The following is a 14,838-nucleotide window of genomic DNA, read 5'->3' as shown; positions in this document are numbered from 1 at the left end:
TTCATATAATAAATTCCTCCTTATTGATAAGAATTAAGATCCACCTAATAGTTAACTTTAATGGTTCAGTGACATTCTGAGATAAGAAATTATTGGTAAAGCAAGTAAAACACATTTTTAATCCTCTTCATATTTTTTGGACCATTAGGCTTTTAAACAAACATTACTGTTGAAATGTGGTAACGAGTTTTGTTGTTAAAAGGGAAAAAGGCCAACTGGCATTTTCCACTGAGTGTCCTGCTCTTGATTAGGTTGCTGTGGCTCATCTTTTCAAGCTTGAAACTGAAAAATTTTCAGTTCATCTAAAAAAAAAATCATCAAGATCAGAGAAATTGTTTTAGGTGAGAAATCTGGCAGACATCTTGATGAAAGTGTCAATTTACTAATTTATAGTGGTGTATATCAAAGATGCTATCCAGGTTACTGCCTTCCTGTTATCAACGTATCTAGAAAACAAAACACACCATTAACTGTGCCTGAATTCAAACGGAAAATGGGTAATTTAGTACCCTATTAGATAAGATTATGACAAATTTTTCCATGCCCCTACACAGAAGTAGGGTGAGTATTGTGTTTACTAACTAGACCTTGGACAAATTATTTAATCTTCCTGAGTGGTCAAAATTTTAAGTCTGCCAAGTGCATCATCACTCTTCTTGAATCCTGCTAGCTAGACAGCAACAAATACTACTGTGCTCTCCCTTTTCCAGACCTCACTCGAATCATGCCCTGTGGATTTTGCTTGACACTGATATGCTGCAATTTCCAAGTTTACATTAAATTATATGTTATATTTTGATTAATAGTTACTTAAGAGTATGTGAAAGATACCCTACCTAACTTTATAGCATAGGTAAAAAAATATATTATTTGCAATGGGTTTTGCTGAAGTTGTCTAGTATCTTTTATGATATATTAGAATCTTGTTAACCATAATTGCAGCATATATCATTTTATCTCTGAACCCCCAAATTCATGGGAGGAAATCTCATTTAGGACCTGCAATTATATTCTTTTGTAATTAATCAGTACTTTATTATGTCTAAATTGATATAAAAATATAAATATGAAATATTGATGTCCTTTAAAATAATTTAAAAATAAGATGGAGTTTTAAAATATTGTTGCATATTTATGACACTATCTTCTGACTACAGTTTAAAAGATCCCTTGACTTTTAGATACCTAGCTGTAATTGCAATTATAGACAACCATGCATATTTGCTCCTTAGAAATTTAATGATTTATTGAGAAAGGCTGGCCATCAAAGTAAAAACCATTGTTTGTCAACCAAATATTCAAATATCATATTTTGTATGTGCAAACATAAAAAAAAACACTAGGTCTTACTCTTTACTTCTCTTATCCTTCTGCCTCCAATTGCATTTCTCCTTGTTTAAAAACAGTGTTTAAAGGTTTTCCAATCAGTCAACCAGAACATATAGAAGTTGGGAAAAGGGCTCTGCATTTAGATATTGTGATTCTAGTGCATAAAAGAGATACAAATATAGAGATATGTAGACGTATACATTTCAGTTCTCACAAAAGGGAGTAACTTCAAGCACGGTTCACAAGAAAAATTTAAAATAATCATAGTATATACAATGGGACAGTTTAAAGAGAAAAACAGACCCCTCATATTCCTGATACTAAGATTTTGACACATTCTGATGAGTGTGTTAAAATTAAAGGTGGACTACACTTCAAAACTTATGCATTAAAATAATCTTGACTTCAACATTTCTGGTTCCTGATGCTCATTCTATCACCCCTTAAGCCCTAGGAAATAACCAGGCCCTGGCCAGGGGTGCGAGGGTTGGGACTCAAACACCACTGAGGTTTTGAAGAACTCAGGACCTGGTGTCCAAGCATAGAATATAGGTTCTGAGAGCCCCACTGTGCCTTCACACAAGCATTCCAGACTTGTCCTGATATCAGAACCGTGCCCTGCATTGGCTATGATCAGGTGTTTGCTTCCTAAAATAGTGTATGCAAAAATGTTGTGTCTCTTGGGAAAGAAAAGCCATTATATGGATTATTAATTTAACAGGCAAAAAGGGATGAAATATTAAATGCGAAAAGTGAAGTGCACTTTATGGAGAACACTATGGAAAGCCAGAAGGCAGAAAGAGAAGAACTCAGCCACCTTCGGATGACATGGCAACTTAAAGCCATTGCAAGCAAGCCTTTGAAACAGCAGTGGGGAGCATTCAAAGAACAACTTAGAAAGGTACAGGAACATGCAGTGGATATTATTAAGTCTTAAAAACGAATGAAATTCTGACATATGCTGTAGCATAGAAGAGACTTTAAAACATGATGCTAAGTGAAATAAGCCAGTCACAGAAGGGTAAATGTTGTATGATCCCACTTACATGAGGTACCGAGAGTCAAGTTCATAAAGAGAGAAAGCAGAATAGAGGTTACCGGGGCTGAGGGGAGAAGGGATGGGAGTTACTGGTAAATGGGTACAGAGTTTAGTTTGGGGTGATAAAAAGTTTTGGAGGTAGATGGTGGCGGTGGGTACACACTAATGCGAATGTCCTAATTCCACCAAACTGCATAGTTAACAATTAGTTAGAATGGTAAATTTTGTTATGTATATTTTACCACAATAAAACCAGAACCAAGTAAAGGAAACTCAGGGCCTGCACTTTTGTTCACTGGTGATTTAGAACCTCGAACTCACTTGAGGTAGTGAGTGTTTTCATAGGGATGGAAAAGTTCGATGACATACTAGTCATCGCTGGAATGGTCGTTACGTATTTGCTGGTGGTATCAAAGAAAACAAACTCATGACTATCTAATGTTTATTTCAGACTACTTACAACTTACAACTTCTTCAGAAAGCACTTATGCCTGTGTCTGCTCTTGACCTTGGAGGGAGCCTCCAGACCATTGTAGGTCTACAGAAAAAATGGAACGAAATGAAGCCTCAGCTCCAGGTGAAGAAACAGATTGATAGACTTGGGTGAACGGGAAAAAAATTAAAACCTGAGGCTTTCAGAGGGGAAGGGGGTGGGGGGATGGGTTAGCCCAGTGATGGGTATTAAAGAGGGCGCTTATTGCATGGAGCACTGGGTGTTATACACAAACAATGAATCATGGAACACTACATCAAAAACTAATGATGTACGGCATGGTGACTAACATAACATAATAAAATTAAAAAATAAACAAAACATAAAATGGATTGCCATATGACTTAGCAGTTGTACTCTTGGGCATTTATCTCAGAGAAATGAAAACTTATGTACTAAATACTATGTACACAAATGTTTATAGCAGCTTTATTCAAAATAGCCCCAAACTAGTAACTACCCAAGATGTCCTTCAACAGGGAATGTTTAATGATTAAACTAAACAGCCATGTCATGGAATACTACACAGCAATAAAAGGCATGAATGATTGATATACACAACAGCCTGGATGAATCTCAAGGGAATTGGCTGAATGAAAACAGCCAATCCCAAATGTTGTTTATTGTGTGATTCATTTATATAATGTTCTTGAAATAACAAAACTTGAGAGATGGAGAACAGATTACTGGTGTCAGAGTTAGGGATGGATAGGGGAGGAAATCATTATAAAGGGAGCCATGTGGTGATTGAATAATCCCTTATCTTGATTGTGGTTGTGGTTACATTAAGCTACACATGTGATAAAATTGCATAGGACTACACATATACACAGACACACAGACACACACACAAGTGCATGTGTAATTGGAGAAATCCAAAACAACTCTGTGGATTGTACGAATGTCAACTTCCTGGGTTTTATCTTGTTGTACAAGATGTTAACTTTGGGGAAGAGAAGACTGGAGAAAAGGAGCATGGAACTTCCCTGTACAATTCTTTTTTTTTTTTTTTAAGATTTTATTTATTTATTTGACACAGAGAGACACAGCAAGAGAGGGAACACAAGCAGGGGGAGTGGGAGAGGGAGAAGCAGGCTTCCCGCCCAGCAGGGAGCCCGATGCGGGGCTCCACCCCAGGACCCTGGGATCATGACCTGAGCTGAAAGCAGACGCTTAACGACTGAGCCACCCAGGCGCCCCTCCCTGTACAATTCTTTGTAATTTTCTTTGAATCTATGATTATTTCAAAATAAAGATGTTAAAAGACAACACAAAACAAAATGAAACTGTTCAGTTGAGGTTTACCTAATTAATTTTCACAGACGGGTGAATTACTTTTTTTTTTTTAAACAAAAACATTGCTTGTCTAAAACTCCACTTTAAAAAGACATTTTTCTTACTGTTGTTCTGCACTGTTCTGTATTTGATGAAACACAAACATTCAGGCCACAAAATGTCCTTAATATATTCTTATCTTAGATTATTTTAATTTATGTTAAATTATTTCCTTATTAATGTATTTATCACATATATTGACTCTAATTATTTCCCTAAGAGGTATAGACACATTTTAGATGAAGACATCTGAGAGCAAGGATGGGCAAGCTCTGACACAGAGGCCCTCCTGCCCTTTGTCCCCGAAATTGCCACTATGATGTCACTGTCCCCGCCCACTGGCACCCCAGGTTCCCAACACCCTCCCAGGAATCTTGCTGTGCTCTCCCTGTTCTCCCTCTCAGAGAGCCCTCAGGAGATGAGATAAAACCATGAGTCATGTTCCCAGGCCCTGACTCTGAATGCATTCCATACCCTCCACCTGCTGCGGCTCCTAAACCTGATACAGCTGCCAAAAGTGATTGCTGGTCATGCTGTCCTCCTGCCTGGCTTCTTCTTCTTTGCTGCAAAGTCAAGCTATCTGCGTTTCTGTTGGTCACAACTTCCTAAGTGTTGGCCTTAAAGAATGCCGAATCAGAAAATGGAAGATTCCTTGAGGAATATCTATTTTAGATTCTTTAAAATAAAACTGATATCATGGATAACCAGCCCCCCGCACAAAAACACACCATTGTAGCCCATGGTGAATGAGTTCTTGTAAAATCTTAGAAAATTCAACTACCCTACGTGTTAGGTACTTTGATATACCCTGTGTTATATATGCCTATTTGCATTTCATGTTTACATGCGTGCACATGCCCCTGCACATGCGTGAGTGTGTAAATCCCTCGAAGTCAGGGGCCATTTCTAAGCTTTGTTAGTTCTGTCACTGTGACATGCATATATTTGATGTCCCCATGCTTGATTTCAACTTGAAGACCTTTCTGTTACTCTTCTGCAAATTATTTCCTTTGCCTAAATCATTTCCATTACTTTTCTCCTTGATAGAAGAAGATCCATCCCTGATGTTATAGTGACTTCCTCTTTGAGTTGTCCACCCTTTGCAAGTTCTATCCCAGAATCTGGATTCCTATAAGGGATCTCTGAGCAGTGCTGGGTAAAAAGGAAGCTGCTTTATCCCTCCCTACATATGGTGGCTATTTGTGGATTCTGGGATGACCATTTTTTAAAAAGATTTTATTTATTTATTTATTTATTTATTTATTTATTTATTTATTTATTTATTTATTTGAAAGAGAGAGAGAAACAGCATGAGAGGGAAGAGGGTCAGAGGGAGAAGCAGGCTCCCCGCTGAGCTGGGAGCCCAATGTGGGACTCAATCCCAGGACTCTGGGATCATGACCTGAGCTGAAAGCAGTCACTTAACCAACTGAGCCGCCCAGGCGCCCTGGTGGATTATGGGATGACCATTTTTAAAGCAGCATATCTACCACATGGCTCAGCTGGTAGTTCACTCCGACCACTCTGTTACTCTAGAGGACAAATAATTCCCCCAATATCTTTTTAGACTTGCCTTCTCTGGTGTTTTTACCACACTGCCTGATTCTAGTCTGTATTAAATATCAGAGATGGTCATGGCTTCACAGAATATCTAAAATACATGCAGTTAACAGATAACTGGAGTATTTGGTGTGTCACAGAAATAGGTGACTTTGTAGTTTACCAGCTGGCTTTGAAACAGGTTTTTTTGTATTGTTCATAATTTTTTTTTTTAATTTCTGAGAAGTTGGGGATAGAATAATGTATCCTTAGCATCAAGCACAAAGCTTGGATTTGCAGGGATGGGGTGGGGCTGACAATAAATAATTGTTAACAAATGAGAGAATGATTTGTGACTTAGGTCTTCCTATAGTCAGTTATAAAGTAAAAAGCTCCCTAAAAGCTGGATATTTTTATTCCTTTTAACTTTTTAGCAACTGAATGATGAAGTTCAGTACATTATAAAAGAATCAGAAGAGTTAAGTGGCAAAGGAGCTCCTATGAAAGAGAAGTCTCAACAACTAAAGGGGCTTATTCATCTCCATCAAACACAGAAAGAGAGAATCCAAGATTATGAGGATATCCTGTACAAGGTGGTCCAATTCCACCAAGTCAAGGAAAAGGTAAGACTTGTCACGGATATCTGGAAGACCCTCGTTTTAAACTATGAAGTTAAAAATAAATTATTGTGTAAAAAAGGCCAAATTTTTTATTCTGGTATTAGGAGCTTTCCACAATCTGGCCTTTAACTTTTTTCTCACTATGCCTCTATCCTCCCTTATGATCCAGCCAAACTGAGCTCTTCTTTGTCCCTCAAAGATAGTGCACACATTCCTAACTCCAAGCCTGGACTCTCAGGCACCATTACCTGACAGATCCTTTTCTCTCCCCTCTACTATTTAAACCCTGCCCCTGCTTCCAACAAACCTATGTCACTTGGAATGTTTTGTCTGTCTTCTAAATTTCCAGAACTTTCATTGTTTATTTCACACATTTGTCATTTTAGCACCTTGATTCTTTTTTTTTAAGATTTTATTTATTTATTTGAGAGAAAGAGTGAGAGAGAGAGAGCAAGAGTAGGGGGAGAGGGAGATGGAGAAGCAGACTCCCTGCTAAACAGGGAGCCTGATGTGGGGCTTGATCACGGGACTCTGGGATCATGACCTGAGCCAAAGGCAGACTCTTGACTGACTAAGACACGCAGACGCCCCTAGCATCTTGATTCTAAATTACTTCTTCCCCTCAACTCAAGTGTAAGCTCTTCGAGGGAAGAAAACAAATTCTTTTTGGTTTTTTGTGTATCTCAATTAACTGACAATATGGAGTGCTCAATAGAGCTTTATAGTTATTAGCTTCTATTAACAGAAAATGGACATCTATCAATATCCCTTTAAAACAGCCTCTGAATTTACTCAGATCACAAGTCTAAATCTTGCAAAGGTTTTAAACTCTGACCAAAAAGAGTGTTTTCTTTTTTAATAGAATTGACAATGCTAATCCCTCAATTTTACCCTATCAATTTGAAGCACTGTAACATTTTTTTGGTCTATGACACTAATAATTATAGATGGGCTTGGCAGCATTTTGACCAGGTAGTAAAATTGGTTATAGCAAGTGGGCTTTTAAAAAAAATCTATCTTCATAAAAAATAGGAAATCCATGTTAATTGTTAATGTCCTAAATTCCAGCTGGGTCATCTCAATAAATCAAGGGAAATGGAGTTTTTAGAAGAGCCAAAGGATCTGGATGATGCCCACGAAGCCCAGGTTCACCTCATTCGCTCGCAGGAAAAGCAGGCACATATTGATCATCTCCATGAACTGGCCCTTTCCCTGGGAGTGGATGTCATCTCATCAGTGCTACGGCCTGTAAGCAACTTAGAACACCATCACTCACACCTAACTAAAGCTGAGAGTTGGGGTATAATATCAAAGAAACCAGGCAGATTGCCTAGTATATGTTAAATTTAAAAATACATTAAACCATTGGGATAGTTATTTGTGGTGAATCTCTACCACCTATAATAAAAGAAAAGACTTTTAAGGAGAAAAATCTGTTTATAGAAGTCTTGTTTAATACATCTATTCTCATGCTAATTAAAATGTAGAATTGTAGAGCTGTGTTGTCTAATATGGATGGCAGTCAGGTTTTCGCATTTGAAATGTGCCTAATGCAACCAAAGAACTAACTTTTAATTTTATTTATTTTTAATTAATTTAAAATTTAAAACTGACACTGTAATTATGGAAAAACTTTTAAGTACGTTGGGAACAGCTTGGATATGTGAATCTACATTTTAAACTATAAACTATGAAATTTGAATACAGATCAAGTATTTCTGATAGAAGTTTAGCAACAATTAAGAAGTGCTTGTAAGTGTGAAATACACGCTAGATTTCAAAGACTTAGTATAAAAAGCTGTATTAATATTTTTTACATTTGTTTACATGTTAAAATGATGATATTTGGTTGAACAAACTATATTATGAAAATGAGTTGCACCTGTTTCTTTTTTACTTTTTAATATGGCTACTGGAGAATTTTTAATTATTCATGTGGCTCAGGTTATATTTTGATTGGACCTATGCTGCTTTAGCATTTTGGATCTGGAAGGTATCCTAGAGATGATCTAGCCCAGGACACTCATTTTATAAAAGAAGGATCTGAGGCCCAGAGAAGCTGCTCTATCCATAAAAGCCCATAAAGAAGGAGCTTCCTGGCTTCACCAAAGGCTTGCGTACTCATTACTGGATCTGCTTTATGCCACTGGACTGACCTTAACAAAGGAGCCTAAAAAAGAAGAAAATATTTCCAGATCATAATTTTATAAATAACACATTGGACTCTGATTTAAAAAAAAAAATCCTTCTCCAAATTCCCAATTTGAGGGAAGAAAAGATTGTTTATTCTATCCAATATGTATAACATAAATAAAATAATAATGGCCAATTTTACTTTAAAGTTCATTTAAGATCTCCACTAAATGATATGGAATGCAATGAACCTAAAGTGTTTTTTTTTAAATTTTTTAACTGAAAGACATAGAAATACAAAATATCTGTCACTGTTTATAGAATTAGTTTTTACCAAGAAGGAGTTTTCTTTTTAAAGAGTTTTATTTTATTGATAAATTTATTTTAAAAAGAAAGAAAAAAGTAAGATGTGTCACTTTGCACAAATAATATTATAAATTGTTCTCCAGCCCTCATCTGGCCTTGGCCTCAGCAGCCCTCTGTGTTGAGCACAGATTGGCGCACTTGCATAATGAACCTGAGGTTAAGTTCAAGTTGACAGGAAAATTATAGTGCAGAAGCTGAATGTTTCCAATGCATATTTTATGCCTTTTGAAGTAAAAATTATACCTTATAATAAACGGCGTCTCTGAAGAGTTGGGTGTGATGAGCCAATCTTCAAAACTGTAGTTTCAAGACTAGAGTTGCAATGGTTTGCCTTCCCCAACATGCTGGTGTCTGGCTTCTTTCTGAAATCATTACATTCAGATATGCTTAAGGTAAGGTAAGCCAGGAACTGGTTTTTTAATGTTCTTTATAAGTTTCATAACACAGGTAAATAGCACGTTCGTCTCATTGCTGTTTCACCCACTCCTTTGTCACTCTCTCTTCTCTTTCATTTTCAGAACTGCTCTAACATTTCTGCAAAGAACCTGCAGCAGCAGCTGGACATCCTTGAGGGGGACCATGTGAACTGGCGTGCCAAAGCCCAGGAGTATGAACGGACCCTGACCTGCAGCTTGGAGTACTGCACCTCAAGGGACAAGATAAACGAGGTGGGGTGGCAGGGGTGAGAACCGACATTGTCAAAAGCTGCTCTGAACCTAAAGCACATGTCTCTTGTCTGTACGTGTGCACCCACAATCAGGAGACCTTTTATTCCACCTTGACCTTTCATCCACCAAGCACGGTCTCAGGGCTCTGAAAGTTTGAGTAAATTTCCAGCACCCAAGTCAGTATGTTGGCAATGCATAGAAAAGCCTAGAATACACTATTGTGGTGTTTTATTTGCTTTCTTTCCCCCCACTCAAGCCTGTACAGCAATTGCTTGCTTGAGTGGATATAGCCCATTAGGGCAGAAAGTGTGATGCTGTCCCCATGAAGCCAGCTCCGAATTGCTGGGATTCTATTTAAGTACCATTGACTCACAGTGAAGGGGGTGCCAAGGGCCAGGGGAGCAGGCTCTTTGCCTCAGAGGCTACAAAGTATTATCACCAAAGTCAAGTGGCTGGTTTCATATTTACTCAAATGGAGTGGCTTCCTGGCAAAACAACTTCTAGAGAAAAAGGAATAACAGATGAAAGTCATCCTCTACATCCATGCACCTGCTCACAAACACATAATTCCACCTACTCTCCCTCAATTCTATCTAAACCCCAACCCCCAAACATGTAGCAAGCCACAGTAACCCTCCCCTAGTTAAACTTCCCATTTAAATAAACTTATTCTGGGGAGAAAACATAGATCAGTATGGAAAATATAGAACCTGACTTTTGACTGAGAATTGACAGCAGGATACAGAGTACTGTAATGCCAGACTTATCTCCATTTAGAGCAAAATGTTTCGAGTCCATCAGTCTCAAGTCCATTACAAAAATGGGTGGAAGAAAAGGAAGTGGTAAACCTTCTCAAACATTTAGTATATGCCCAATTATTTACATAATCTGGGCCCAGCAAGTATCAAATATCAGACAACATTAGCTCACGGACTCAAGTATGAGTAACTAAACTTGAATGGTGGTCTAGCTCTGAAGTGCTCCTTCCTGCAGGCCACACTTTTCTAGACCATGCGCAGGTGCAGGAAGGGAGCAGGGCTGGAAGGAAAGTGAGAGGGGCAGAGAACAGGAGAGGCCATGTGGATCCCAGGAGAGAAACAGGAACATCAACGACGACTTTCATTTTAGCTATGTGCCGCAGGACTGTAGAGTTGCTGCTCAGAGTCCATGTTCCAGGGATGCATTCTGGGCTAGAGATTCATTCGAGGTTAAACCCAGAGTATAGCCTACCCTCTATGGCCTCTTCCAGTTTCAGCTAACAATAGTTCATTCAGGTCTTATTAAAGAAAACAATATTAAAGAAAACATTATTCTCCCCAAGGCTATAACATTTAGATTTGCAGGCTCACAAACAATTTTTTTCCTACCTTTCCCCAAAGTTATCTTCTTTCTTCCCTTCCTCCTCCTCCTTCTCCTCCTCTCTAATCCCTCCCCCTCCTCTTCTTCTTCTTCCTTCTTCTTCGGTAAACTTTTGTTTTGCCAAAAATCTCTCTCACTGCAGGGATGCACAGCTCTATACTAACCGAAACCACAAGCGGAGGAGGCTAAGGGTTACTCCCGGCTCCCTATAGCTCGGTTTCCATCTTCCTGATGCGCTGTGGCTTTTATGGAGCTGGGTCTCCCTATTCAGGCCTTTCCCACAGTGGTTCTATTTACAGGTTGCCTCGTGATGAGCCTCTGCTGGGAGCCAGCTAGCTGAGATGACAGATGTCCCTTGTAGTCACAGTCGGGACGCCCAAGGATTGTCTGTACCATGAGCAACCAGATACATGTGGGTTTGATTTAGGAATCAGATATCACTTTAACATGACCTTAAACATTAAGAGAACTAGTCTTCCCACTTGCTTCTACTTCATATCCAACTAATCTTTGATGTAAGTTACAATTTCATATTTAAAGGCTCTTTGAAAATCTTTGGTCCTTTTCTCCTTTCCTTTTTGTAGAAATTCAGTAGGCATGTCACAGTGTAGCATCCACACACTGGACTTTCCAACCACATGCCTAATGGGAAGATAATCAGAAGGAATATTTATAGCACACTTTAGTGAAATAAATATACGTACACTCTAGTTTGTATTGTGAATATGAGTGCAGATGGGTAGATGCCAAGTGGTGATAATATTTATACACCTAGACATTTTTATTATATTGTCATTATTAATATTTGGCATAGGTACTTAAAACATTATAAAAAATTGAAAGCAATATGTTACTCTACTTTTTTTGTATATAAAAACATTAAAGTCAGACACCCCACGAGAGAACTAGAGCAAACATTGCATTTTTTTTTGAAGATTTTATTTATTTATTTGAGAGAGAGAGAGAAGGGGGGAGAGAGAGAAGCAGGCACCCCAGCTGAGCAAGGAGCCCAACACAGGGCTCGATCCCAGGACCTTGGGATCATGACCTGAACTGAAGGCAAACACCCAACCGACTAAGCCACCCAGGCACCCCAATGCATTTTATTTTTTAAGTTGATTTGGAAACACGTTGTTTTGCTTCCAGTATGCTTCAAGTGCTTCTTGGAAGTTCACAGACTCTGGGTGGAAATAGATTTTGGAAGATCTCGACTTCGACACATCTTCCTTTTTAGGATGAGAAACCGGAGGTGTGTAGGATTTGCATTTGAACAGTGTGCTCTAGGACTACAGAGTAGTAGGCGTGTTGAGGAGTCAGCTTTGGGCCAAAAGCTCATCTGTTGGTCTTCAGGCTTTACTGGGCACCAACACGATGTCACTTGCTAAACTCAGAGTCCCCACTCACTCCCTGCTTTAACGCATTCAACCATGGCATGGTCTGATGCGCCATGTACCCTTCCTCTGTGCTTTCCTCTGCTAGCCTTGTTTTCTGGCATAGCCGTGACAAGCTGTTTGGATGCTCTGATACAATAGCATAGTTCATTTGGTCATTTCAATCAAATTACTTGTTGATGATGCCCTAACTAACTTTCCTGCTTATAACTGCCCTAGAGGTCCCTAGCAGAGGACTCAGTACCTCAGGGCAAAATAAAGGGAGGTGTTCTAAATGCGATTTTTTTTTTTATGTGATACGATATTCTTTAAAGACAAAGAACCATGGTTCTGTGCCTTATCTTTGGGTAAAGTATTATTATTTTCTCATTTCATATACTACATAAGACATAGGAAATTATAAAATCTCATTTTCTCCATGTCTACCTTCACAGCCTTCAGACTGCCAGATTTCGTGGAGTTTTTTTCCCACTCATTTCACACAAAGATACATTTGTATGCATAAATGTTGAATTTTACCATATATTTTCTTGCCTGGCAACATAAATAAGCTGTTAATACACAAAGCATTACAGACATTCTCTGTGGTGAGACGTGACAGAACATCATTAGTTACTCATTCTTTTACACGTCTTCATTTAGAAATGTAATAAGTTAATATCAAGCATGTTTTCTATCTGCAACCTGACCAAAAAAATTACTTTTACATAATGTTAATGGAAATTTGTAACTGGAGTCTCATTATGGGTCGCAATTACTTTGCTGAAAAAAAAAAAAAAAACCAGCAATGACAAAATTGGGTTGGTATCCATTCTCTCAAAATAAGTTTTGCAAACAGAAGCTTTCATATAATTAGATTACTTTAGCCTGAAATTTTTACACTGTAGCAACATCCTACCCATTGGGAAGGAAGCAGAAAAGGATTTGGTGTATATATAGGTCTATTCCATATGTCGGAGTCTCGGGTTCCAGTTACACAAATTTTTTTGTCAGTTTGGATAAGTCGGTCATCTGAGTTCCAGAGATACAAGGCAGATGAGAAGCAGCAAATTAGAACAGGGGAATAGACACATACCCAACTCATGAAATCGAACTTCCTGACCTCATATAGCACTTTGCTGTTGACAAAATGACCATGGAGAGCCCCCTGCTGGCAGGATAAGAGGCAGATAAAGAGTGCCTGATGGGTCAAACAAGCGGTGGGCAGTATTGTGGTATGATGCGGGGGATTATCATTTTCCAGATCGATAACCCTAACTCGTCATTTTAAGGAAAAAAACTAAACTATCATCATTTGACACATATCGCCAGTGTGGCTACTGTGTACTGGACCATGAGCATATAAAAGTCTTAAGGGAACGTGGAGCCCAGAGTGAATTAAAGTCCCTGGGACTTCAAGTCACAGCCAGTCGCGACCAGGCCACACCATGGGTCCATCCAGAGGGTATATAGAAGAGAATGGAGAAGATAGATTTGTTCTGAAAATGAACATCCATAGGCATAAAAGGTGTTAAAAGGTTGGTGTTTCACGTCGGCAAAGTGACTCTTTTTCCTGGAGAATACAGAGAGCTGAAGTTAAAAATCATAGTTACCAGGTCCAGAAAATAAAACCAACGTAACATGAGCGCACAGAGCTTGCGGGGCGGAGCCAATAGCCGTTACGGAGACACCATGTCAAATGGAGGCCGGCGTCCTCTCTCCACAGGCTGCCCCACTTCTACTGCCACAGCGCTGGCCCTGAGCGCACGAGGAAGGACAGCCACATGGTTGCCAAGCGCAGGGAGGCCCAGGGAGCCTTGTCCTGAAAGCTCTCCAGCACTTAGGCTTAATAGTCTAGCCGTACTGGGCGCCTGGGTGGCTCAGTTGGTTGAGCGACTGCCTTCGGCTCAGGTCATGATCCTGGAGTCCCTGGATCGAGTCCCGCATCGGGCTCCCTGCTCGGCGGGGAGTCTGCTTCTCCCTCTGACCCTCCCCCCTCTCATGTGCTCCCTCTCTCATTCTCTCTCTCAAATAAATAAATAAAATCTTTAAAAAAAAAAATAGTCTAGCCGTAGTAATCGTAGCAAATCATTCAGGTTGAATTATGAATCTTTGGGTCCTTCCATTTCAAATGCAAGCATCCCTGGGAGGTGATAACTGTGAAGCCTTCCGTTACTGAAAATGAGCATCAGAAATCTTTTTCTTGGGGCAAAAGGATGAGCAAGAAATGAAGCTCGTGAAGTGGACATGAAGAGAAATGGACTATTTGTTTTGTATTTTTGCATCTGGCCAAACCTGTGCCATAGTTCCAATGAAGGCTTTCTTTTTTAATTTTTTTAGTAGGCTCCATGCCCAGTGTGGAGCCCAACATGGGGCTCGAACTCAGGACCCTGAGATCAAGACCTGAGCTGAGATCAAGAGTCGGGCACTTAACCGACTGAGCCACTCAGGTGCCCAGAGAGGCTTTTGTTTTTAATGGGTTTCCTTACTATTAAAATGTCACATGTCCCTCATATAAATTGGTTTTGCCAGCACCAGACTCACAATAATACGCTCTTATGCCAAAGCAGCCTCAACCAGCTTAGTC

The 14,838-nt window shown here is 39.2% G+C and overlaps 1 protein-coding gene across 1 annotated transcript in view; it reads left to right on the top strand.

The window, feature by feature from the left end:
* CCDC141 (coiled-coil domain containing 141) overlaps positions 1-14,838 on the top strand; it is a 182,679-nt gene that overhangs the window by 143,066 nt on the left and 24,775 nt on the right. The window contains exons 13-17 of the mRNA XM_021703177.1: positions 2,051-2,230; positions 2,820-2,945; positions 6,170-6,358; positions 7,424-7,603; positions 9,373-9,522. Coding sequence (XP_021558852.1) covers positions 2,051-2,230; positions 2,820-2,945; positions 6,170-6,358; positions 7,424-7,603; positions 9,373-9,522 — 825 coding nt within the window. The remainder of the gene's footprint in view (positions 1-2,050; positions 2,231-2,819; positions 2,946-6,169; positions 6,359-7,423; positions 7,604-9,372; positions 9,523-14,838) is intronic.

This window comes from Neomonachus schauinslandi, chromosome 3, assembly GCF_002201575.2.
Source record: "Neomonachus schauinslandi chromosome 3, ASM220157v2, whole genome shotgun sequence".
NCBI classification, from domain to species: domain Eukaryota; kingdom Metazoa; phylum Chordata; class Mammalia; order Carnivora; family Phocidae; genus Neomonachus; species Neomonachus schauinslandi.
This window is presented reverse-complemented; position numbering and strand designations above follow the sequence as displayed.